Here is a 23952-nt window from a genome sequence, read left to right as displayed (position 1 = left end):
TGCAAGCTGGGCTGCCACCCGGCTCTTCCATGCTGGTGCAGATCAGACTGGGCCCCGGCTTTGGGTGGGACAGCAATCCCAGGGCCATTGGAACCAGGGTGGAAAGGCAAACCAGGGGCACATGGAGCTCATTCCTCTCTGGAACTTATCTTAGGATGGAGGATCTCAGGAAGGACTTCAGATAGGAGAGCAGTTGACCGGTGACAGGAGCAGTTGACCGGCTAGGGGAGCCCCGTTTCTGTGTTCCAAGTAGTTCTAGCCAGCAAGAGCTAGGCTTGCACATTCAGACGGTGTATTCTTACGAATCTTTGTTCTGCAGCTTAGTGCACTGTAGAGAGGCCCATTGTCAAGCAGCCTGGTCATGGCGGGGGTCACAACATGCAGTGTAAATGGGTAGAACAATGTGGATCAGAGGCTCCCAGCTTGGACGCTCGGTGGGGGGAGGGGGTGAAGCTAGGGGGACCCCTCTCTTCTACAGCGTGTGATCTTTTGGTTCTTTTTGTGTGTGTGTTGGAGTCTCACTCTGTCACTCAGGTTGGAGGGCAGTGGCATGATCATGGCCACCGCAGCCTTGCGCTGCTTGACTCAGGCAATCTTTCTACCTCAGCCTTCTGTAACTACAGGCACATGCTACCACACCTGGCTAATATTTTGATTTATTGTAGAGACGAGGTCTCACCAAGTTGCCCAGACTGGCCTTGAACTCCTGGGCTCATGCACTCTTGCTGCCTGGGCCTCCAAAGTGCTGGGATGATAGGCTTGAGCCACCATGCCCGGCCTCTTCTAGTTCTTTTTGAAGGGAGGTTTCAAGTGCTCAGTCAAAAGATCCGTCGTGATCCTGCCTGTAGGTTAAGCCCCGGGCAGGTGTATGTCCAATTTTGTACTTGTCATGGGGAAGGTATGGAGTTCAGAGTTCTTGTCATTGTTTTTTTTTTTTTTTTTTTTTTTTGAGTTGGAGACTCACTCTGTCACCCAGGCTGGAGGGTAGTGGCACTCTCACAGCCACTGCACCAGGTTTCTCGGTTTTTCTTTCTTTTTTTTTTTTTTTTGAGTTAGAGTTTCACTCTGTTGCCTAGTTGGAGCACAGTGGTACTCTCACGGCCATTGCAGCCTCGACCTACTGGGCTCTGGCGATCCTTCCGCCTCTGCCTTCCAAGTAGCTGGAACGACAGGCACACGCTACCACGCCCAGCGAATTTTTGATTTATTGTAGAGACGAGGTCTCGCCAAGTTGCCCAGGTGGGTTTCGAGCCCGTGGGCTCAGGCAATCCACTCGACTTGGCCTCCCAAAGTGCTGGATGACAGGCTGAGCCATCGAGCCAGGCCTTCTCGTTGTTTTTGAAGGGTGAGAGCTTATCATGATTAATTCCGTGCTACTGTGCATCAGGCATGAGGTTCAGCACTTGACAGGCACCGCCTCGTTATTTCATTTAATTCTCACACTCATTCCATGGTATTATCATCCCATTTGGACAGAGGAAGAGACAGGCTTACAGACACGAAGGCTCAGTACCCACATCTCTCTGATTCCAAAGCTCAAACTCTTACCCTTCTCTGGTTCTGTCCAACTGAGCCCAGGTACCCAATGGCCATGGCTGGTCCTGCCAGGCCGCCAAGCTGCCACCCCTTGCAGTGGGTAGAAGCTGTGCTGCAGGTGATGATGGGTTGTGTTAGGCCTGGCATTTAGTTCACCCTGGACCGAGGAGGCCCGTGGCTGAGCCCGAGACGATGTGTTCCTAGCTTCCAAGAGATGGGCACAGAAGGCCAGCAGGTTGCCAAGTGCTGTCCCACCTCTGAGCCCACAACCCCCTGACTAAGGGATGCATCTGAAGAAACTTGAGGCTCAGAGCTTAAGTCATGCCCTGGTGCGGCAGAGGGGCTGTTTGTGCCGGGCCTCTCGATGACCTCTGCTGCACCTGTCTGAAGTCAGCAGCTGAAGTGGCCTTGACCAGGCCCGCTGAGCTCCATGAACGTGTCCTTACGCCGTACCTCGACATGACGGAATACTGACGGCAGTCGTTCTGTACATGCCAGGGTCTTCCCATTATGAGAAGGAGCCGCTGCATGAACTCGGGAGAAAGGGTTACCAAGCGCTGTTCCCTTTGGTGTCAGCTCCGGACTCTCAGGGACCTCAAGCTGGTCCAGGAGTGGCCCTGGTCCCTGGATGGTGCCCGGAAGCCACCAGGGATGCTGGTTAATGCAACTTCTGGGCACTTCCTGAGACTCGGGATCTTCCAGCCCTGAGGAGATATGGAACTTGTCAGAATATGAAAACTTGACGCAACTTCAGGCCAGTGTGTAGGTGACACCATGGGCCATTCCTTGCCTTCAACTTTGCTTGGAACGATGAGGTGGCGTGATCTGTGGAAGTGTGAAGCCCAACAAGGCTTCTCCCGGGGGGTTTGTAGAAGGTCCAAGTGGCCTTCAGAGCCTCCGACCGGGGTTTGCCATGTGGTAAGAAGTTTGCAACACAGCTGTGTTTATCTGCAGAGGCCGCAGGGTTTCCGTGTCTGCACACAGGGCTCGGTGCTCACACTCCCTCCCTCGTGGCTGCTTCCCCGTCACACACTATGTGCACCAGGGCACCCGTGTGGCGGCTTGACCCCGGCCCCCACGTGACACCAGCTGCCCAGGAAACGCTTGCGGCAGGGCTCTCCTGGCAAATGCCTGCATGCCTGGATGGGGGCTGCATTCCTCGCCAGGGCTCACACTTCTGGCACCGACTTGCTGGGAGAGGGCTGTGTCAGGGACCAAGAGGTGGCACAGGGATATGACCAGGGGCTGCATGGGCTGACCCCTGACGTCAGGGTCCAAAATCCCGGCCCCTGCTCCTCCAGGGCGACTTGACTTTCCGCCAGGTTATGACTTAACCTCTCTGGGTCTTGGTCTCGGTCTCATCTGTAAGTGGGGAAAATAACAGTCCCTGCTTCGAGGTGCTGCTGAGGGGACCACAGAGCACGCGGCATGGTGCCAGTCCCCACGGGGCCTCAGGATAGCTGTCAGGGTGTTGGGATCTGCTCCCCCGGGGTGTGGGAGCTGTGCTGCTCACAGCAGACCATACTGGGGTGGGCCCTGCCGGTCTCTCATCGCCTGCTCTAGCTGTTCCAGGGACACAGTCCCACCAGCCCTTGCAGATTTGTCCGCGGAGGCCTCAAGGATCAGCTCTCTCCCGCCTCCCTCCTCCAGGCAGTCCCCTGCCAGGTGAGACTCAGTCGCCATCCCTCACCATCCCTTCCCCAGCCTGTGAGCTTCTCAGGAACAGAGGCTGTGGGGCTGTCTTTATAGCCACCAGCCTGGCGCTGCCCTGACAAACAGATGTCTGTGGAACGCACGAACCTCAGAGGCTTATGAGTAAGGTAACCTGATTTAGTTGACTTCACCTTCACTGCAGGCTGCTGGCTGGAGAGGCCAGGCTGAAGGTGTCTGGGTGGCTATGGTGTGGGAGTGGACACATGCTTGGCGTGGAACACCTGCCACAGAAGGGAGCCCACCACCCTGAACGTCCTGCGTACTGCGTCATTGGGAGAAGCCAAGGCTTCCACTGTGACAGGACAGCTTGGGGTAAGTAGACTTGGTTGACTTATCCTAATGATGACCATCACCACCTGCCCGGCCCTGCCACAAACACCTTCTGGAAGCGGGGAGGAGTAAAAAAAAAAAAGGCAGAAGTGGGCACAGGATTAGGATAGGGGAGAAAAAGTGGAAGTGGGGAGGCAGGGGGCCATTGCTGAGAACTGGGTTCACAGTGCTGCCTGTCACTCACTGTGTGACCTGGAGCCGGTCACCCCGGCTGCGAGCCAACTGCCCCATTATGTCGTCCACCTCACCAAGGACTCGACGCAGGCAAAGAAACACGGGCCACCATGGCGGGTGTGAGGACCTGCAGTGGAGGGTGGGGGTGGGCCTCCCGGCATCTCAAGGAGCCTGGGCTGTTGGGCGTGGCTGGATCCTGCAGGGACTGTGGCAACCGGGGGAGTCATTAGTTCCAGACACTCTTCCAGGTCGAACACCCTATGCACCACGTGAAATAACTTCTGGAAGCCGATGGACGCCCGGGCGCCCTCTGCTGGGGGTCTCCAGGTCCTATGTCAGCCTCACCCAGAAAAACCTGGATCGTCACTGGCTTCCACACCGAAGCCCATGCGTTTGACCCATGTGTTTGGCACGTGAACAGGCGACACACCCATGAAAGGAGGCAGAAGGGACGCCGAGGCCAGAGCCTCTGAGTCTTCAGGCCAGTTCCAGCCCACTCTCCTCCCCCACGCTGCCCTCTGGTCAGGTGCCCCTCGCCCGGCCCCATAGCAGAGACCATCCCTGCATGGTGGGAATCTCGAGGGTGGCCCTGGTGTGGACTTGGCCCTCATGGCCCATGTCCATGCCTCCCTTGCATGTGGACAAGTCTCTGGGCCTCGTGCTCAAGCTCTGTGAGACTGAGGGGGCTGTGCTGCCCATGGGCTTGCTGACTCGGGAGTGACATGGGCACAGCGCTGGGTGGGCCTGCTCCCCTGTGCAGCAGTGCTAGCCACGGAGCTACATGACAGAAGCAAACTCAGGGCACTTAGCTAAGTGCTGTTGACACGGTGACACGTCGTCCTAGCTACAGCTTCTCTCTGTCCTGTTCACATCAACAGGGGAAGAAGAGGGTGCAGGGCAGGGGTTGGGAGGGGACAGAGGTCCAGGGTGTTGGCTGGGCCAGCACTGACCCAGAGTGGAAGTGGTTTGTGTTATATACCCCGAAGCACAGCCAGACGGAGTCTTGAATTCTCCAGCCAGGAGAGTCACGGCCAACCCACAAAATGCCCGATTGCGGAGGTTTGGGATCAACTGAGAATATGTTTATTTAAAAGCAATTTTAAATATTAAAAAAAGTAGAAATTAACACACACAGTACTGAAAAACGGTCACATTAAATACATGTGAAATGCCAAGTGTACTGATGTTGGATGGTGACACCCAGATGAGGATTCGGAATTTAACTGGTGGCACTGCAAGACTCCTACACGACATGTTGAAGTTCCAGGCAATAAAAAAATAAGTAGCAATTGCTGCTCGACAGTAAAGTAAGACATACACCATTTGCGGAACATGACTTTCCCCTCTGGGGAGAAAACAACTCATTTGCTGCTTTTTTCATAAAGTTCCATACCTTCACATGCTGCATCACGTACAAAACTGCAGACAGTGGCTCACCAAGTTTCAGAGCGAGATCAGGCTTAAACTCAACAAGATAACCGAAGGCATTTCTAGCTTGTTGTCCCATGTAAGCTGGGTTAGAGAGAACTCAAATTCCTAATGGAAAGCAAACAAACAAAAAATCCAGAAACAAAAGTATCCAAAAATGCATTTGTGTAAGTTGCTGCAAAAGGGGAAAAAATAGACATTAACTCGTGTAATTTTAGACATGCGGCTTTTGTTTTTTTAAAAAACCAGTTTATTCTGAGATAGTTGAAAATAGTCTGGGCCACAAAAACGAAGAGCTCCATAACACAAGTTAGAACACGCGAACCAATGACTGGGACGCTGGGCAACCTCGGGGGCTGACTTCTGTCCTGACGCGCATGTGGCTTCGGCATCGAGCCACTGAGCTGCCAGTCACTCACCAGCATGTTGATGGGTCCACGCGTTCTCAGGCACGGGTGGGAACTCACATGTGCCCTGACACTGAGGGAGCAATTGCTTAAGATCACTTTCCAATAACAGCTGATAAATATTTTGCAGGTTTGTCATGCAAGGTTTATTTATTAGGTGGCTATTCAGAGTTTTCATAGTAACCACTTAAGCAGAACTAAATTAATACTCACTGAGCACTGGAGCTATGACAGAGGGCTTTTCCTACGGGTTTGGTCAGGAGTTGTGCTTCTGTGAAATTAACATTTCTCACTCACTGCCAAGATTCTCTGCTTAAAAATATTAGTTTTCTGTGCTGTTGCCAAAATAGCAATTTAAGCAAATGTAATGCCATAACGACACATGAGCCTCAGAATCAGAGAACAGTTTCACTGCTGAGTACAACTATTGTATTTTCTTCTCTAAAATTCAGACTGATGTGAAAGACTGAAATACTCAGGATGTTCTTAATGATCTGATGAACACACTGGGATGAAAAAAACTGAGCAGGAGAGAGTGCTTTTCACAGTGCAATTCATAGCAGCGGCCACAACGTGGTTATGAATTGACTTGAGGGTGGACAGAGCTTGAGATGGGAAGACTCATTTCTAACCGGAGTTTAACCAAGAGCGAGGGAAAAGAAAAGCTTGGTTTCAGCACCTGGATTCTATAGGAGGGAAGCTGCGTGGAGGGCTGGCTGTTAAACTCTTCATCTTGAATAATCTTTAAAAAATTTAAATTTATCCAAGAATAAAACTAAGAAAATAATTTAAAACTGACACATCAGATGCTTCGCCACATTTGCGGGCTGCTGATTCATGACAGGATATGTGAATCCACACTCTCGGGGAAGCCAAATGACTAGAAACAAATACTGTTGCAACCTTATAATTTCTGCTTTAATGGCAATCAAGTTTAAAAAATGTACAGTTCCACTCATCCATATACTATTCCTTTATAAAAGGCAGATTTCAGGTAAGCTTCTAAATGCATGCATAATGTAGAGGCTAATATCTTCTGGCAGTCCTTGATTCCTGAAAGTTGAACTTCATCATACGTGTTTTAAACTTTTGTCAAAATAGTTGTGAAGGATATGTTATTTTTGCATAATGAGGTAATATCTCAGGGGTGGGCACTCACCATCATAAGACAGTATAAATCCACTTGTTTAAACTTGCATGAGGCTGTGGTGCACTGTCAAATGCCACCAAGAGTTTTGGGTCAGAGAATATTTTGCTGAAGGAATAACACTTACACTTAACTGAGCACTTTTCTGTAATAAATACCAAAGTAGGTTTTTGTAGCTGTAAACGGTGTACACAGAGAACTACAGGCTGGTCTACCATGGAGTGCAAAGCTTCACCTGGAAAACGGAACCCACCTCTTTGCTAATGTTGCATTTCCAATAACAACTGAGAATACTGCATTGTTAGGAACAGAGTCGAGTCCATGCCTTTCAACGGTTGCTGGAGACCACTTCTATTTGCAAAGCCAGCAGTTCCTATACTCGTCTGTTTGTCTGCTTGTAAAACAGCGAAGAGAGATGTAAGTGCTAGATGCCAAGGATGGCTTTGGCAAGCCAGTAAGGCGCGCCGGGTCCCGAGGCTCCCCTAATACTGGCGGAGGCAGAAGACCATGGGATATTTACAATGCACACTGTACTCCCCTCCTGAGTGGCCCTTCCGAGAGTTTCTGATCTGTAACAGCCGCTATATACACGTTGTGCACAGGATGACATGGGGCGGCAGTCTTGCACGAAGGGTGTGCACAATCGTAAGGTTCTGCTTTTGCTAGTCGGACAGGATGTGAACGAAGGACACTGGAAAGACCCCCTTCCTTTCCGGCTGTCCTTCGATGTGCCCGATCTGCAGGGAGAAAAGAGAATGGTCAGGTTGGAGGCAGCAGGCAGCCACCCCGATAGGCCCAGTGGCTAACAGCCCAGCCTGGAGTCTGCCCACAGACCTGGGCTGGAATTTCAGGCTTACTCTTCTCCATACTTTACTTTGTTCTTTAAAAAAAATTTTAAAGACAGGGTCTCGCTCAGTCTCCCAGGTCGAAGTGCAGTAGAGTGATCACAGTTCACTGCAGCCTCGAACTCCTGGGCTCAAGAGAGACTACTGTCCCAGCCTCCTGAGTATCTGGGACTACAGGCACGCACCCCCACGTCTGGCTGATTTTTTCATCTTTTGTAGAGATGGGGTCTCACCCTGCCGCTCAGACTGCTCTTGAAACCTTGGCCTCAAGACAGCCTCCTGTTTCAGCCTCCCAAAGTGCAGGATTACTGGCCTAACAGCACTTCCCCACCCCTTAGAGAACTATGGGGAGCTCAGTGATCATGAACCACCCAACAAAATGGCAAATGTCAGAATGTCCAGGAAGCTCTGCACTTCCACAGGGATCTCACTGCACCCCCACAATACACATGCACACACGGAAGGGCTGCTGTGGCCCAGTCGCTTATTTTGCGGCGAGGAGAGGATGCTGTGGAAGTCTGAGGCTGATGTGGCCTGTGGCACTCTTACTGGGTGCTGCGTACGCCTGTCAGCCACGGTTACCCGCAGACATTTTCCAATGACCTCAACCAGATCAGTATTAATTGCACTAAAGAGAAGAACAATGTGGCTGGGTTCAGTGGCTCAGCCTGTCATCTCAGCACTTTGGGAGGTTAAGGAGAGTGGATTGCCTGAGCCCGGGGGTTCGAGACCCACGTGGGCAACTTGGCGAGACCTCGTCTCTACAATGAATCAAAAATTAGCCGGGTGTGGTAGCGTGCACCTGTAGTTCTGGCTGTTTGGAAGGCTAATGAGGAAGGATCGCCAGAACCCAGTGGTCGAGGCTGCGGTGGCCGGGAGCGGCCACTGCACTCCAGTCTGGGCAACAGAGTGAGACTCCAATTAAAAAAAAAAAAGAAAATAAATAGAACAATGTCATGTCACAAGCCTTCAATAGGGAGAATACAACTGTGTGCATTGGCTTCAAATGCTAACTGTGCAGAGAAAGGTAGATTCAAGAGGGGGACAGACTCAGTCAGTCCGGCCCAGCTCTCCACACATGGCCCTGCACCTCATGTGGTCTTGACTGGCCTCACGTGTGTGGGGGTGCTTTGTGATCACATGTCACCGTTAGGATGCGCGGTGCTCTCTCTCCAACTGGCTGGCACGCAATGATGGCACACAGACTGTCCCTAGGCATGACGCTAGACATAACAGAGAACTTCCCCCTCCCCTCAGGAGTCTCTGCTGTGGTCTCTGGTTTCTGAGCAAAGAATACAACCACTGCTTGACTATAATAACATTAACAGATTATAAAGTGAGCTTCTGACAGCCTCTTGAGGCAGGATTAAGCACGCTCTGTTTTTCAGAGAAAACTGAAGCTTACAGAAGGGACATGCTTTGTCCAAGGCCACAGAGCTTGTGACTGACTCAAGCTGGGGACTTCAGAGCCCATCTCCTTGTCATTACATTAAGCTGGCACTTGGTGGACTTCCCACAGGGGCAGGCCCACCCTGCTGACAGAGAGGCTACAAGCATTGCCTGGCCCTGCCTGTGCTCACCCCTCAGCACCACAGGACAGTTAGTGGCATCCCTGGCTTCTGCTCACTGGAGACCTCTAGCACCCCCTCCCAGGTCCTGACTAGCAACGTGCCTCCAGCTACTCTCAACATTCCTGGAGGGCACAACTGCCTTTCATGGAGAATCAGTGCTTCAGTCCCAGCACAACCCTTACAGCTGTGACCAAGGATCTGCAGGCACCGTTGAGGCCCGAACAAGAGAAGCTCAAGGTGAGTGTGTGTATGCATGTGTTTCTCAGTCACAGGTCCGTGGCTCCATTGCAAACTGCAAGGTGTTTCCTGGCAGACTTAGCGGAGTCCTTTTTGGCAGGAGTGGCTCAGTGCCAAGGTAGGGGGCTGCTCACGCGGAGGCCAGGAAGTGACCAGCCAGAAAAGTGTAAGAAGTAGCTGTTAACAGCCCCTCAGCCTGGCAGTCCCCAGGGCAGCCAGGAGGGCAGCCCTTGTAGGCCACTTACAACCTGGGTCCCCACCAGGGCCTCTAAGGACACTGATGCCTTTCCTTCCTAATACCTGGGGCAGGTCTTAATGTAAGGTTTTCATAGACATTCTCCTTTAATCTTCTCCTGAAATCACATGAGGAAGGTGTCATGGCCTTAATTTACAAGGTGAGAACTGCAGACTGGATCGAGGAGTGACCTGAGAACTGAGTCTGTAAATGGCAGGGTCTGGACCTGAGCTTGGGTTGCCTGCCTCCCAGCCTGGGGACAGTGCAGGATGATGAGGAAAGCTGACAGGCTCTGGGACCGGTGCCACTTGGAATCGTGGCTGTGCCTGCTCACTGGCTGGGAGACCACGGGCAATGTGCTCAACTTCCTTGAGCTTTAGTGCTGTATCTGAAAAATCAGAAAACACCTGCAACTTGCAAGGCTGCTGCATGACACCATGGGTAAATACCATAACACAAATGTTACTTCTCTTGACCCGTTTTCAAAGCGTCGCGGCTGCTTTCTCAGCACGTAACAGTGACAGAAGACACTGAAGTGACGGCTGCTGGGGAGCAATGCTGCGGCAGGACCCTGTGCTCGAGGGCGCCCTTTCTCTCACTGTGCATCTGCAGGGCCCAGGGCAGGGCCTGTCCAGTGCTGACTGGGGATGAACGAATGAAGTGACAGATACTCATACATACCCACCACTCCTGGTCCTCCTCCCCCGTGACAATGATCACTTCTCCCTCGATGAACGTGAGCTCATCATCGTTGTCTGCCTGGCAGTCATAAATGGTCTTCACTCGTCTCACTTTATTCTTCCCCTTCAATAAAGAAACGGAGTTTTAGCTGAAAGAACAGACCGAAGGAAAAGAACACGGCTTTCTTTACAAGATGGATGACCTTGGTCAAGAAACCACCTTGCTGAGCCTTGACTTCCTCAACCTCAGAAGGTGAAGTGAACACCCACCAGGCACCCGGCACACTGTGTGCTCCCACGGAGTGACAGACCCTTTCTGTACCCCCGGCATCAGGGCAGCGTCCCGAGCCAGTGATCAGGCATCACTGAACTCTTTTCACCAGAAAGCAAACAATATGGGATCATCGTGGCATGGATGTTGACGGGGGTCAAAATTCAGCTTCACCAAAAAGCATGAAGCACTCTGCCTCCCACAGCCATAGCATCAGCTTGCAGAAGTGACAGCAGAGTCTAAATATGTTTTTAGGAAACATGATGTAAAGCAAAATGTGCAGCTTTTGCATACTGAATGTGCAGCATAAACAAATCTCTCAGTCCCCTCATGCAAAAGACCGAGTCAGAACATGCCGGGGAAACATGCAGGATCAGCCCCGGCCCGGGAGGATTCCCCTGGTTTCTCTTTTAACCCTGGCAGTTCCAACTCCTTCCTGAGCTCCCTTCTGCCTGTGCTGTGGGCTCTGTGAAGTCTGGCAGAACTGTGGCAGCAGGAGATCTGCATCTCAGTTCTAACTCCGTGACCAACTGGGAAAGCCCACAATGTGTTAATTTATAACAGAGAGGATTAAATGAGATAAGAAATCAATCATAAAGCAAGTAGCACAAAATGGAAGTCTGCCCTTGCCAGGCTGGTGAAGCCGTGGGGCTGCCTGGGAGTCGTGGGAGGTTTCCCTTCTGAACAGCAACAGCATCCGCCACACGAAACATGGTGGCCTTCAGCCTACAGGATGAGCTTTATTTTCTCACCTCGCCTTTAGCAGTGACGCAACACACTTTCATTGTGACTTCTTTTATGGTAAAGTGTGAGAGGGGACAGAGCTGCCACGTGTAATGGGAGGCCTTTTGGCTTCCCTGTTAATTTTGCTACTCCAGCTGGGGTGCAACTGCCCTGTGACGGTGCCTCTGTGGACAGGACCAACAGCATGTTTACAGCTTCCTGGATCATCATTTTTCTACCAAGATTTTTTTTGGGAAAAAATCACTTCTGGCTGAGAGTCATGGCTCATGCCTATAATACCAGCACTTTGGGAAAACTGCTAGAGGCCAGGAGCTTGAGACCAGCCCAGGCAACACAGCAAGACCTCATCTCTACAAGAAATAAAAAAATTAGCCAGGCGTGGTAGTGCTTTTGCAGTCCTAGCTACTCGGAAGGCTGAGGTGGGAGAATCACTTCTTCTGAGCCAGGAGAAGTCTGAGGCTGTGGTGAGCCATGGCTGTGCCACTGCACTCCTGCCTGGGTGACAGGATGAAACCCTGATCTAAAAAAAACCCTATTATATTAAAATACAACTGATATATTATGGAGTAGAAAGCAGTTCATGAAAAAGAATGAGACTTCTACAAAATTCCCTATCTGTGGAAGTCTCTCTGGGCTTTGCCTCCAATTCCTCTAGGAAGACACAGTGAGAAGCACTGACTTAGAAGATACTCAGGGGCAACCCCTTCGGGTCCCCTCCCACTGTGGGAGCTTCTCTGTCCTCTCAATAAATCCTGCTTTCTCTAAAAAAAAAAAAATAGATACTCAGAACCCAGGGAGGGACACTGCTTTCTTTTTTTTTTTTTTTTTTGAGTTGGAGTCTCACTCTGTCACCCAGACTGGAGTGCAGTGGCCGCTCCTGGCCACCGCAGCCTCTACCTGCTGGGCTCCGGCGATCCTTCCGCCTCAGCCTTGCAAACAGCCGGAATTACAGGCGCGCGATACCATGCCCAGCTAATTTTTTGATTTATTGTAGAGATGAGGTCTCGCCTGACTAGGTGGGTCTCGAACCCATGGGCTCAGGCAATCCACTCACCTCTTCTTGTGACCCCGGGGAAAGGGAAAGTGACAAGGTTCCTAGATGAGTGGCCACCTGCCGAGAGGTCTAGGTGCCATTTGCCATTGAGTTTAATCATTCATGAGCTCAGATCTTATGTCAGCTTCTTTTCATATGAGGACATCAAGGCTCAGAGAAGGCAGGTAACTTGCCAAGACCATGCAGATAAACTGGACAGTGAAGCCAGGTCTTGAGGCCTGTTTGCCAGAGCCTGAGCCTTTGTAAACCAGCAGGCTCCACTCACCAGATGATGGAGCAGGAGCACAGAGATCCGAGGAGCGGGAGCTCTCGCGTTTTTATGTGTAAGCTGGAGGATGTGCCAGCCTGCCAGCTTGCATAGTACAGCAGAGAGTTCCTGAGAGCCCGAACATGGGGGCCACTCACCGTATTGATTTTTCTGGGCAGTGGTATGGGCGTCTCTGGCAGAATAGGCGTGAGGTCATTGGAGTCTTCCGATGCTTGCTTCTGGATGGCATCTCTGGACTGCACATTCGGAGAGAGATCTGCTGGCTGTGACTTCGGGGCGAATTCAGAGGGCTGCTGAGCCTTGGGTGAGACATCTCCAGGCTGGGGTTTGACTAGCAGGTCTCCCAGCTGGGGCTTGGGGGGCAGGTCCTTCATCTGTGGTTTGGGGGGCAAGTCTGAGAGCTGGGGTTTGGGCGGCAGGTCCCCCAGCTGCGGCTTGGGGGGCAGTTCTCCCGGCTTAGGTGGCAAGTCTCCAGTTTGGGGTCTGGGTGCCAGTTCTGTGGGCTTTGGGGGCAGCTCTCCAGGTGGTGGCTTCTGTGGTAACTCTGCCAACTGTGATGATTTCTGAAAGACTTCGGGCGGGATACTGGCTTTGTCTAGCGAGAGATGATGGCTGGTTTCTGTTTTCCTTAGTGCCACTGAGGAAGCAATCGCAGAGAAGGAGGCCATTGGGAGAGCGCACAGGAGGCAAGGGCTCCCTCCCACTGCCACAGTCGCCTGAAAGAGGCACAGTCCCCGTGAAGGGAACCGACCTAGAGCATATGAAATGGACAGACCCAGGGGCCGGGCCCAGTCAGTTGTTTTAAAAGCTGAAAGCTGGAAGCCTGGGAGATGTTACAGTTCATGATTTTGTGCCTCAATTGTGTAAGCACAAGATGTCCCTACTAATCCAGAATTCAGAAAAACATAAACATTACTACAGACTACAAAAAATTGGAAAGTACATAGTTAAAAAGGAACCTTTCCACTAGCCTACCACCTAAATGTAGCCATTTTAGTATTTTGATGTTTCCCTCTTGATTCTTCTATACATTTTCCACAGATATAGCTTTTATATAAATACTATTTTAGTAGAGTATTTGTTATGTTACTAAACATTCTTTACTAGTGGCATGTAATTCTGAATGGTATATTCTATTCCATTCTATAGCTGTATCATAATTTATGCCCCCGATTTTTTTGAAGGATTCATGCAGTGCACAAGACAAGAAGTACATGTTCTGGTGATTCACATGTGCTTATGAATGTATCTATTAAAAAACATAAATAAGATATATACATTGTCTGAAACTTTGCTTTTCCTCACTTACTACATTTGGGAGAGTTTCTAAGTCAGTTCCTCTTTACTGTCTTTAATGGCTGCACAGGACTGTACAACCTAGAGAATGCTATGATTTGTTGATCTATTCCTACAGCTCCTTTTAAGGACACTAAGGATGCGTCTCGAATTCTAGCTCTACCACTTACTGTCTGTGTGACCTTGGGCAAATTATACAACCTCTCTGTGCTGCAACTCCCTCATCTCTAAAACCCTACCTTCAAAGAGCTGGCATGAGGATTACCTAGATTAACATATGCAAAGAATTCACTGACAGAACCTGGCAGGCATTACGTAAGGGCAGTGTTATCATCACTATGAGGTAGAGTTCCTGAAGGCCGAGATTCCCAGTTCCGCCTTATTTTGGCTCCTGACACAGAGGCCGAGCATACAGTCTGTACTCAGGGAGGAAACAACTGACTAAGGCTCACGAGTGAAGCAACCTAGGAGTTCAACCCTAAAAATACATCGTGTTCAGAAAGACGCCCTCTCCCCAAATAAAAACAATAAGAGAAGATAAACCCGGTGCTGTGAACTGTCACAAACTGTACTGGGCCACATTTCTTAAAAAATCAAATTCAGGGGCACCCAGCTCAGGGCCACCCACTGGCTGGCCAATAACCGGTGCAGGCAGTCAGGAGGGAAAAAGCGGGGGGAATCCCCAAGGCAGCGGGACGGGGAAGGCCTTGCTGGGAGATGCACTCACGGGGGAACAGAAGCAGTAAGACCTAGGCAACCTAGTCCTCAAAATACACACGCCTTTTCCTTGCAACTCCACGCTAGGACTTTATTCTAAAAAATAATCAAAGTCATACACTGAGATGTCTGTGCCAGAATTCAGCACAGTCTTCTTTACAAGGGACAGTCAACCATCTGGATGTTGAACAGCAGTGGATTGCTTACGGTGAAATACTATGCAGCCAGTAAAAATTGAAATGGGTAATTAATGTCATGAATGGTGGCTCATGCCTATAATCCCAGCACTTTGGGAGGCCGAGGTGAGAGGACTGCCTGAGCCCACGGGTTTGAGAGCACCCTGGGTAACTTGGTGAGACCTCATCTCTACAATAAAAAAATTAGCTGGGTGTGATGGCATACACCTGTGGTTCCAGCTACTTGGAAGGCTGAGGTGGAAGGATCGCCTGAGCACAGCAGGTCAAGGCTGCGGTGGCCGTGAGCACGCGATGCACTCTAGCATGGGCAACAGAGTGAGACTCTGACTCAAAAAAAAACCAAAAAACCAAACCCGAACCTAAACAAAAAAAAAGACAGAAGATATATACCAAATCAGTTATCTTGGGTGGTAAGACTTCAGGTGGTTTGTGTTTCCTCACCTGTATTTTTCAAATCTTCTGTAATGAATAGATTATGACTTTTTTAATAATAGAAACAAAATAATAAGAAACAAATAAAACAAAATAATAAGAAACAAAAGTTTTTCCTTTAGAAGAGCCTGCCCAGCCTTTGTGGTTATTTTATTTCCAAGTTAGTTTTATCTCCCCGTCCATGAAAAGTCCTTTCTGACTACATTCTTGAACTCTGGAGGGTGGGAAAGGCTAGCGGGCTTTCTCCATGACTGGCCTACACAGCATACACTGTGACCGCGAGGCACATTAAAAACAGAAAAGGAATGAAAACGTCAGTCCCCCTCAAACAAAAACAAATCGCCAGTGGTGGGGGTGATGGCGCAACTGCTTTGTGCAGGCAGAAGCCACTGGAAAGCTAATAGACCCGGCCCTCTGCAAAGCTATGTGGTACCCACAGCATGGGCCCTTGAATCCCAGCCCCCTGCTGTAACAGCTCCATTCCTGAGCACTGATCAAAGGATGAAACTGAGGACGAGGTAGAGGAGGAGAAGGCCTGAGTGAAGATGTTCACTGTGAACTTTCAGCCCAAATGTCCACCAAAAGGGAATGCTGAGTAAATGATGGCACTGCTCTTGGTGGGCCAGCACATACCTGACGGTGTTTATGAAGAGCTCGTGAACACGTGGAAAATATGTTAACATGCTCAGTGGAAAAAACAGGCTACAAGACTGACTGCACTCTCAAGATGACAACGATAGAAAATGTGTGTTTTCGGAGGGGTCAGGGAGTTTCTTACAGAATTAGAGTGACTTTGTTCATCTTAAACGTACTGTTTAATGTTTCTAAAATAGTCTTACAAAAAATGTATTTTAAAAATGGCTCAGCCAGGCTCGGTGGCTCAGCCTGTAATCCTGCGCTTTGGGAGGCTGAGGTGAGTGGATTGCCTGAACCTGCAGGTTTGAGACCCACCTGGGCAACTTGGGGAGACCTCATCTCTACAATACATCAAAAAAAAAAATTAGCTGGGCGTGGCAGCAGGTGCCTGCAATTCCAGCTACTAGGAAGGCTGAGGAGGAAGGATCGCCAGAGCCCAGCAGGTTGAGGCTGTGGTGGCGGGGAGCGTGCCACTGTACTCCAGTCTGGGCAACAGAGTGAGACTCTAACTAAAAAAAAAAAAAATAATAAATAAGATAAAAATGGCTCTACTGTAGCAGCATGTCTCCCGTCAAGAAGACTTTAACGCCCCCCCACCCCGTTTTTTGTTTTTGTAGAGACGAAATTTTGCTATGATGCCCAGCTGGTCTTGAACTCCCGGGTTCAAGCAATTCTCCTGCCTCAGCCTCCCAAAGTGCTGGGATTACAGGTGTGAGTACCAAGCCCAGTCTACTTTAACTCTTTTAAAAGGCACTCAAAGGACTTGAAAAGTGGGTGGTGTTGTATGGGGAAAGAGGGGGCTGTGGCTGGGAGAGTCCACTCTGAAGTACCTGCCGGGGCAGCTGTTCACTGCCACAGCATAGATGGCAAGTAGGCGAGTGAAGAGGCCAGGCTGGGCTGCAGCCTCTCCCCAACACCGCGCCCTCCCCATCTCTATAGCTGGCACGTGCCCACCGTCCTGGTGTCTCCACTGCAGTAAGAGCGCTTGTGACTGAGGTTTGTCATGCTCTCCTCCAGCACCTGGCACAAGGCCCACAGCAGAGCAGCTGCTCAATAGATACTGGTGTCCTGAATCCACAGAGAAAGAAGTCAAGGCCTACACATACACTGCAAGCTAGCTGCTCCACTGCTAAAAAATTCAGTGACCTGGAACAGGTTTCTTAACTCACTGAGCTTCAGTTTTCTCATAGAAAAAACGTGGACGATATTGTATACTTCAAAAAGGGGCAGCTGGGATGACATCAGATAAAAAAAGCAAGTGCCTGACTTGTAGCAGGCACTCAACAGATGCTGGCCCCTGTCTGTTGCATGGGGGGTGGGAAGGGTGGCCGTGGGGACAGAGGGCCTTGGGACACTGGAGGCTTTTCTAACCTGAACTCAGGGCCCCATCATCACCACCATGGTCATGAGGTACATGCAGGGTCATGCTGGCAAGGAAAGACTGACAAGGAAAGGGTGACTCTTCTGCCGCTATTTGCTGGGCACGTGTGGGGGCACTGTTCCAGGCACTTGAGGCATGGCAGCAGATGGAACAGACCAGGCTCCTGCCTGTCAGTAGCCCAGATTCTGGCGAGAGGGTGACAGGAAGGCCCATCTGGAGGGGAGTCGGGAGTGTATTCCAATTCTGCATTGAGGAGCCTGTGAGATGGCAAGTGGTGGTGCTAAGCAGGTGAGAGAGGGTAAGCGTTGAAGAGAGCAGCGAGCTGGGCGTATGTGGCAGGAGGGCAGTACCACGTGGGACAGTCAGGGAAGCCTCTGTAACATGGCGAGATGAATGGAGGTGTGCAGAGGCCAGGACACCAGCTGTGCTGACACGGGGTCAGGGTTGTGGGGAAGAACCCACAATGCCTCGGGACAGAGGAGTGACATGACTGAACATGGCTCTCTGGATGTTCTGCTGAGTAGACTGGTCAAGTAGAAGGCTACAGGCAGAGCAGGCAGTGGGCTCCAACTGTCCAGATAGGAGACAACGGTCACCTGGTACGGGGTGACAGTGGTGGGCATGGTGCAAAGTGCTGGGGTTTTAAGCACACACAGAAGGAGAGCCAGTAGTAGGTATAGGGACACTGGCCATTGGGTGTGCGAGAAGCGGGTGCTGAGCATCCCTCCTATACTTTGAGGCTGGAACATCCAGAAGGGCAACACTGCCATGAGCAGCTGTGGAGCACTGTGGAAGGTGCCGTCTGTGAGTTCAGGTGAGGGAGGGACGTTTCAGCTGGAGACAGAAATGCAGAGCTTTCCAGATGGGTTTAAAACAATGGAGTCCTTTGGGTCACCTAGGGGTGAGAGCAGATGCAGAACAGAGGCCATCCATGACCATGACCTTGGCCCTGATAAGCCAAGTTGAAAAGAAGAGGAGAAAGCAGCAAGGGAGGCTGAGAAAGAGCTGTCAGGGTAGGGAGGGTGATCAGGGCAAGACCAGAAGCCAAGTGCAGAGTGTTCCAGGGAGGGGGAGGGCAGGCCCCTGTGCCAAAGCTGCAGACAGGCCACGGAGGACAAGGGCTGTGGCCTGGCGCCTGGCGCTCGGCCTTGTTGAGGGATGTGACAAGAGGATGGATGGATGGATCTTGGCTTTGAACGTTAACAGCTACATACTTGGCACGAAGAGAGACAATTCGATGGTGTGTACCTCTTTTTTGGAGTTGGAGTCTCACTCCACTGCTCAGGCTGGAGTGCAGTGGCACACTCCCGGCCACCCCAGGTCAACCTGCTGGGCTCCAGTGATTCTTCTGCCTCAGACTTCCAAGTAGCTGGAACTACAGGCACACGCTACCATGCCTGGCTACCTATTTTTTTTTTTTTTTTTAGTCAGAGTCTCACAGTCTCACTCTGTTGCCCAGGCTGGAGTGCAGTGGCATGCTCACGGCCACTGCAGCCTCGACCTGCTGGGCTCAGACAATTCTCCCAATTCAGCCTTCAAAGTAGCTGGAACTATAGGTGTGCACCACCATGCCTGGCTTAGTTTTTGACTTATTGTAGAGATGAGGTCTCACCATGTTGCCCAGGCTGGTCCCAAAGCCTCGGTCTCTCAAAGTGCGGGGATTATGGGCATGAGACACTGTGCCCAGCCCGTACCTCTTGACAGATCACACTGCCACCTAAGAAGTGGTTTCGCCAAAGCCTGAACCTGTGTCTGATCAGGTCTCTTGATTCAGCTTCTGATTAACAGGGAATGCAGCAGACAAAGGAACACAGTAAATGAACAAACACCTGGGGATGTAATCAGCAGAAGCCAGACTAAAAAATCTACAGGACAAATCACATAGTTTCTTCAGCAAATAAAAAGAGAAGGATGCAGGGAAAACTTCAGCTTAAGAAACTTGGAGACAAATCAACTATAATGTGGGGACTTTACTGAGATCCTTATTCAAAAACATTCTGGAAAAAATTAAGACACTTGTGAAATAATTGAAATGTGTCGCTGTGTATTTGATGATACTGAGGAATTTTGATGTGATAGTGGGATTGCATGTGTATGAGATGACACTATGTCTGAGATTTGCTACAGCGGTTGGCTGGGCAGGGGCCTAGATGAAACACGACCAGGTAACTGGTAACTGCTGAAGATGGGTGAGGCATAGCTGGGGCTGGTGGAGGCTGCATTATACTGCTCTGTGTCTTTTTTGTGTTTCTGGGTATGTTTCTTATGGGAAAACTTAGGTAGTCAAGACACTCACAAAGAGGAAGCATGAGACTAGAGGAAGAGGAAGCACAGGACCAGCAGGGCACTCCGACAACACGGCCTGTTCCTGATGGATGGGTCAGAAAGGACACTCACACAGAAGAGGGAGGGACACACACTGCAGTCTGGCAGTCTGTCCCCCCGAGGTCGGGGGATGGGGTCTACCTCGGGACCATGGCTGTAGGAAGGTGGGCTGCAGTGGTGGGGGGGTGGGCTTACGTGCGACTCAGTGAGAAGCAGAAGCCATGTCCTCCTAAGGAGAAGAGAAGGTGCGTGAAGGAGCGGCTGGGAGGCGGTGAGCACCAGGCCTGTGGGCAGCACCTGGCACCCGTGTGAGCTCAGCGGCCGTGAGTGGCCCCCCAACCCCAGCTGTGCCTCTTGTGCCACATCCAGCGGTGGATCCAGGCCGAATCCAGCATGGCAGCGTGGGGCCGGGAACAAACGTGGGGGAATGACCTCGGCGAGGGGCTGGTGCTGGCTAAGAGGGCATGAGGGAGACGAGCACGGGGGAGGCGGTGGCAGCACGTCAGGCTCCAGTGGGCCTGAGAGCCGCTGGGGTTGGAGGGCCAGAGGAAGTGAGCTGCAGAGGCGGGCGTGGCGTGAGTGACATAGGCAGGATCAGGGTAGGGCACAGACGGGGCGTGCCTGGGAAACGTGTTTCAAACTCCTACAAGGTCAGGACAGCCCTTTGGGCAGAGTTTAAAAAATAAACAAGAGCCAGCCCTAGATAAGAGCGAGCAGCGCACCCAGGGAAGCCTTTCTCTCTGTCCATGAGTGGATCAGTGGCCATCTGGGACGGCCTCATCTCACCCGTCAGTGCTCGTCCAAGTGTGCCACTTCACTGAAGAACTTCGGCGGAAAAAAGTGCACTTCAGCTTCCCCACCCCCTCCCCGTGTGACTTCTGCTCAGCCTAGGCACCAGAGCACTGCACGGCTCCAGAGCCTTGTCGCGGGCACGGAGACCCGTGGAGCAGTCCAGCTCCTCGGAGCCTCCACCAGAGACACCCTAGATACAAGGTGGCCCCTGCAGCCTTGCAGGCTCCTGCGAGGTGGAACCAACCACGCTTGCAACTCCAAGAGAAGGTTTGCAACACAAGGAAGGCAGCACTGCCCTTGTGTTGTATTGAGAAGACTGACATTTTGGTTTTACAAATGAAAGGCTTGGTCAGGACTGAAGGAGATCTGGTCAAAGAGCTGAGTGTCTTTGCTTGGCCAAGTAGCAGCGTTTACAGACACTGCCTTCCTGTACTTCACAGAGCACACAGCTCTACTCTGCACGACAGACGCCATCCCAGGGAAGGCTTCCTTTGCCACCCACTTGCTAGGGGCTTTCTGAAGCATGACTTCATTTTGTCCTTACAAAACCTTACGAAGTAGGAATTATGTCCCCCGTTTTACAGATGAGGAGACTGAGGCTTAGTGAGGCTACTGAGTCACTTGCCCAAGGCCATACAGCTCATAAGTGGTAGGACTGATATTGGCTCCCAGGTCTGAGTATGTTCACAAGAACAGGAAGATAGTGCCTGGGATCATAACAGTACATCTTCCATAAAAGTAGTGTTTGTTGGATGGCTTTCTGCTAATTACTGAATTTGAGCTTCTAAATGTTTCTTCATTTAACAAATATTTACTGGGCATCTACTGCATGCCAGTTGCTGCTCTAGGCATTTGGGATAGAACGATGAACAAGGAGACCAAGACCCCTGTCTTCTTGGAGAGTATACTGACATTTTAATTACGTGTGAATGCGAAAAAAAAACCTTACCTTTCTGAGGTAGTTTAGGAAGAACTCTTGGGCCGAGGGCAGTCTTTGCAGAGCTGGTGCTAATAAATAAATAAGAATCATTTAGGATTTAAAAGTGCTACAATATCAATAGTGATATGTTATTCAAGGAAATAAAAGGCATTTACAGAATTATTTTTAAAAACCTTTCAAAACTTCTTTAATAAAATATTTGAGTCTATTTTCCATATTCCACTTTGCCTGGCTGGGGAGGCACAGAGAAAGGATGAAAAAAAAATCCCTCTTCATGAGAAAGCCATGCTCCTTTATTCCAAAGTGCTACCCAGAGGCAGCTGGCATGCTCCACGTGGTGACCCCAAGGGGCACACAGGAGTAATCCATCTCACGTGATCTCACAAGGCAGTTCTGTTTCCAGATAAGGAGACTGAAGTGAGGGGATGTCAGGAGCTGGCAAAAGGTCCCGCGCCGGACAGAGGCGGGAGTGGACATGCAGCCTGAGCTCTGTGGGTTGAACCCTTACTTCCTCCTCCACTACCAAAGCAGACAGCTCGATTCTTGGGACTACAGGCTTTCCCTGGCCTTGCCCTCCTGTTGGAGGACATGCAAATGAGAAGAGAAAATATGCTCCAGTCCTGGAAGGCAAGTCTGCATCACACTGTCTGAATCCTCCAATGTTAACCCTCGACTGAAATGCTGGCGCAGAGTTGGAAACCACTACTTTCCTTTAAGAGGCTGCAACGATTCTCAGAGAATGCCAAGAGGACCCACACCTGGAAAGCAGTAGCAGACGAGCACCTGAGCCATACCCGCCAAGACCCTCTTTACTATCTTGGATCTCCCTTTCTGTCCTCTGTTGTTTTAAGAGCTGGCTTCTTTTTCTTTCTAGTCTAACCAAATTTAAAAAGAAAAAAAAAAAGCCAATCCAACCAACCAATCAACCAACCACCCAAACCAGAAAGGGTCAGAGAAAGACAACGAATGCGTGTGCTCCCGTCCTGTCCTGGCCCTCATATACCCTTGGTCTTAGCTGCTCACCTGAAATCCTACCTTTGGACTTGGGAGGATGATATTGTTGAGATAAAGCTACTACTACATGAGAAACAGTACACGGGAGCAGGCCCTGCTTCCAACGTTTTTGGAGTGTTTTTTCCTGGTGTCCTCTCTTAGCTTCTTCTCAGGAAAGCAGAGCTGCCAAAGACTAGTGTGAGCACAATGGTCGCTCCTGGCCACCTACTAAGGCCAAGGTGTTGCTTGCACAGAAGGCCCTGCATCGACACTGGGGGTGCTTGGACCCGGGCTTCTTCCTATCAGAAATGAATGCAAGGCCACTCCTGCTGCAGGTGCTGTGCACATGTGTGGGTTTGTGTGTGTGTGTGCACAGGCAGTGAGGGGACTGAGAACTCAATGAGTTGCCAAACGGCTGTAGTTGACAATGAGCTCGCCTCTGTTAGAAAACCTTTTATGAGTGCTTCCTGAGTGTTGGATACTCTCCCCGCTCTGGAAGAAGATCTCTAGCACTTTAGATTTACAGGGTCCTCTGAAGCAGAGCTGAAGGAGGACAAAGCAAAGAAGCGCAGGCAGGGCCTTAGAGTGAGGAAGGGGTGCAGGTGTGGTGTCTGTAGAACCAACGGGTTGTAGAGCCGGCTTTGACATCTGTGCCCACCACGTAGCCTTGGGCCTCCCTCTCCTCACCTGTAAAACTGAAAATCAGGGTTCTTGGGCCTATCTCTCAGGGCTGTAAAGCATATTCAAGACAGTGGCATTAAAATCACTAAGGTTTTTCTTTTCCATCTTTGCGAAGCTCTGGAAAGCAACCCTCACACAGCAGCTGACTCCCTGAGGTGTGGTTCTGAAGTGGCTCTCTGTGTCCTTTTCTCCGAGGGCACCTCTAGAGGAAACACTGTGAAGGACGACTGGGTAAATACTGCCCCAATGCAGGGAAAGATAGGAAGAAACGAACATACTTTCAGCCCAGCATTAAAAAAAAAAATTCTACAAACAGGAAACTTGCAAAGAGTCATATTTGTATGTATGAAAGAGTATCTTTTCAGTCCTATGTCTGCAAAAAAGAGTCAAGAGGGAAAGTAACAAAACAAACTTACTTAAAACATCAAAAAGGAAAACTCAATCTGGCAGGTGTTTTGTTAAAGCCCACTGCACGACCCTGTGACCATCAGACATGGGCTGGCTCCTGCCTGTGAAGTGGGTAGAGAGCCCCGCAGCTTCTGCAGACTGTTGCAGCTCACATGAGCTGTGCAGGCAAACCCAGGGTGAGCGCCGCGTTCTTCAGCATGCCCTCTTGTCCGCTGACCACATGCTGGCTGACAGCACTGGGATTGCCACGAGACCCCTGTCTAGAACTCTGTAAGTTGTGACCAGGACCCAACAGGAGGGAGGCATGTTAAGATGGCTTACCTTGATTGCTGAGACAGTCCCTCAAACTTATTTGTGGTCTTACTCGAAGATGATGGACCCACATCATTACCTACAAGGAAAATCAATGTGAGAAGGTGTATCTTCAGACAAGGAAATGCAATGTGGGGACGTGTGGGCTCAGCATACAGACGGGCCTTGCTCAGGTTCCTGAAAGGCACTTTAAAGACCCAAG

The 23952-nt window shown here is 50.6% G+C and overlaps 1 protein-coding gene across 1 annotated transcript in view; it reads right to left on the bottom strand.

Moving 5' to 3' along the window:
- Window positions 1-4813: 4813 nt before the first annotated feature.
- ASAP1 (ArfGAP with SH3 domain, ankyrin repeat and PH domain 1) overlaps window positions 4814-23952 on the bottom strand; it is a 204050-nt gene continuing 184911 nt past the window's right edge. Inside the window, exons 25-29 of the mRNA XM_021719251.1 lie at window positions 23760-23829; window positions 21366-21424; window positions 12778-13277; window positions 10305-10427; window positions 4814-7472 (exon numbers count right to left, since the gene is read on the bottom strand). Coding sequence (XP_021574926.1) covers window positions 7398-7472; window positions 10305-10427; window positions 12778-13277; window positions 21366-21424; window positions 23760-23829 — 827 coding nt within the window. The 3' untranslated portion in view covers window positions 4814-7397. The remainder of the gene's footprint in view (window positions 7473-10304; window positions 10428-12777; window positions 13278-21365; window positions 21425-23759; window positions 23830-23952) is intronic.

This window comes from Carlito syrichta, unplaced genomic scaffold (genome assembly GCF_000164805.1).
Source record: "Carlito syrichta isolate Samal-C Ts95f unplaced genomic scaffold, Tarsius_syrichta-2.0.1 Scaffold113813, whole genome shotgun sequence".
Lineage (NCBI taxonomy): Eukaryota > Metazoa > Chordata > Mammalia > Primates > Tarsiidae > Carlito > Carlito syrichta.
The sequence above is the reverse complement of the archived record's forward strand: the minus strand, read 5'-3'. Positions and strand labels throughout refer to the sequence as shown.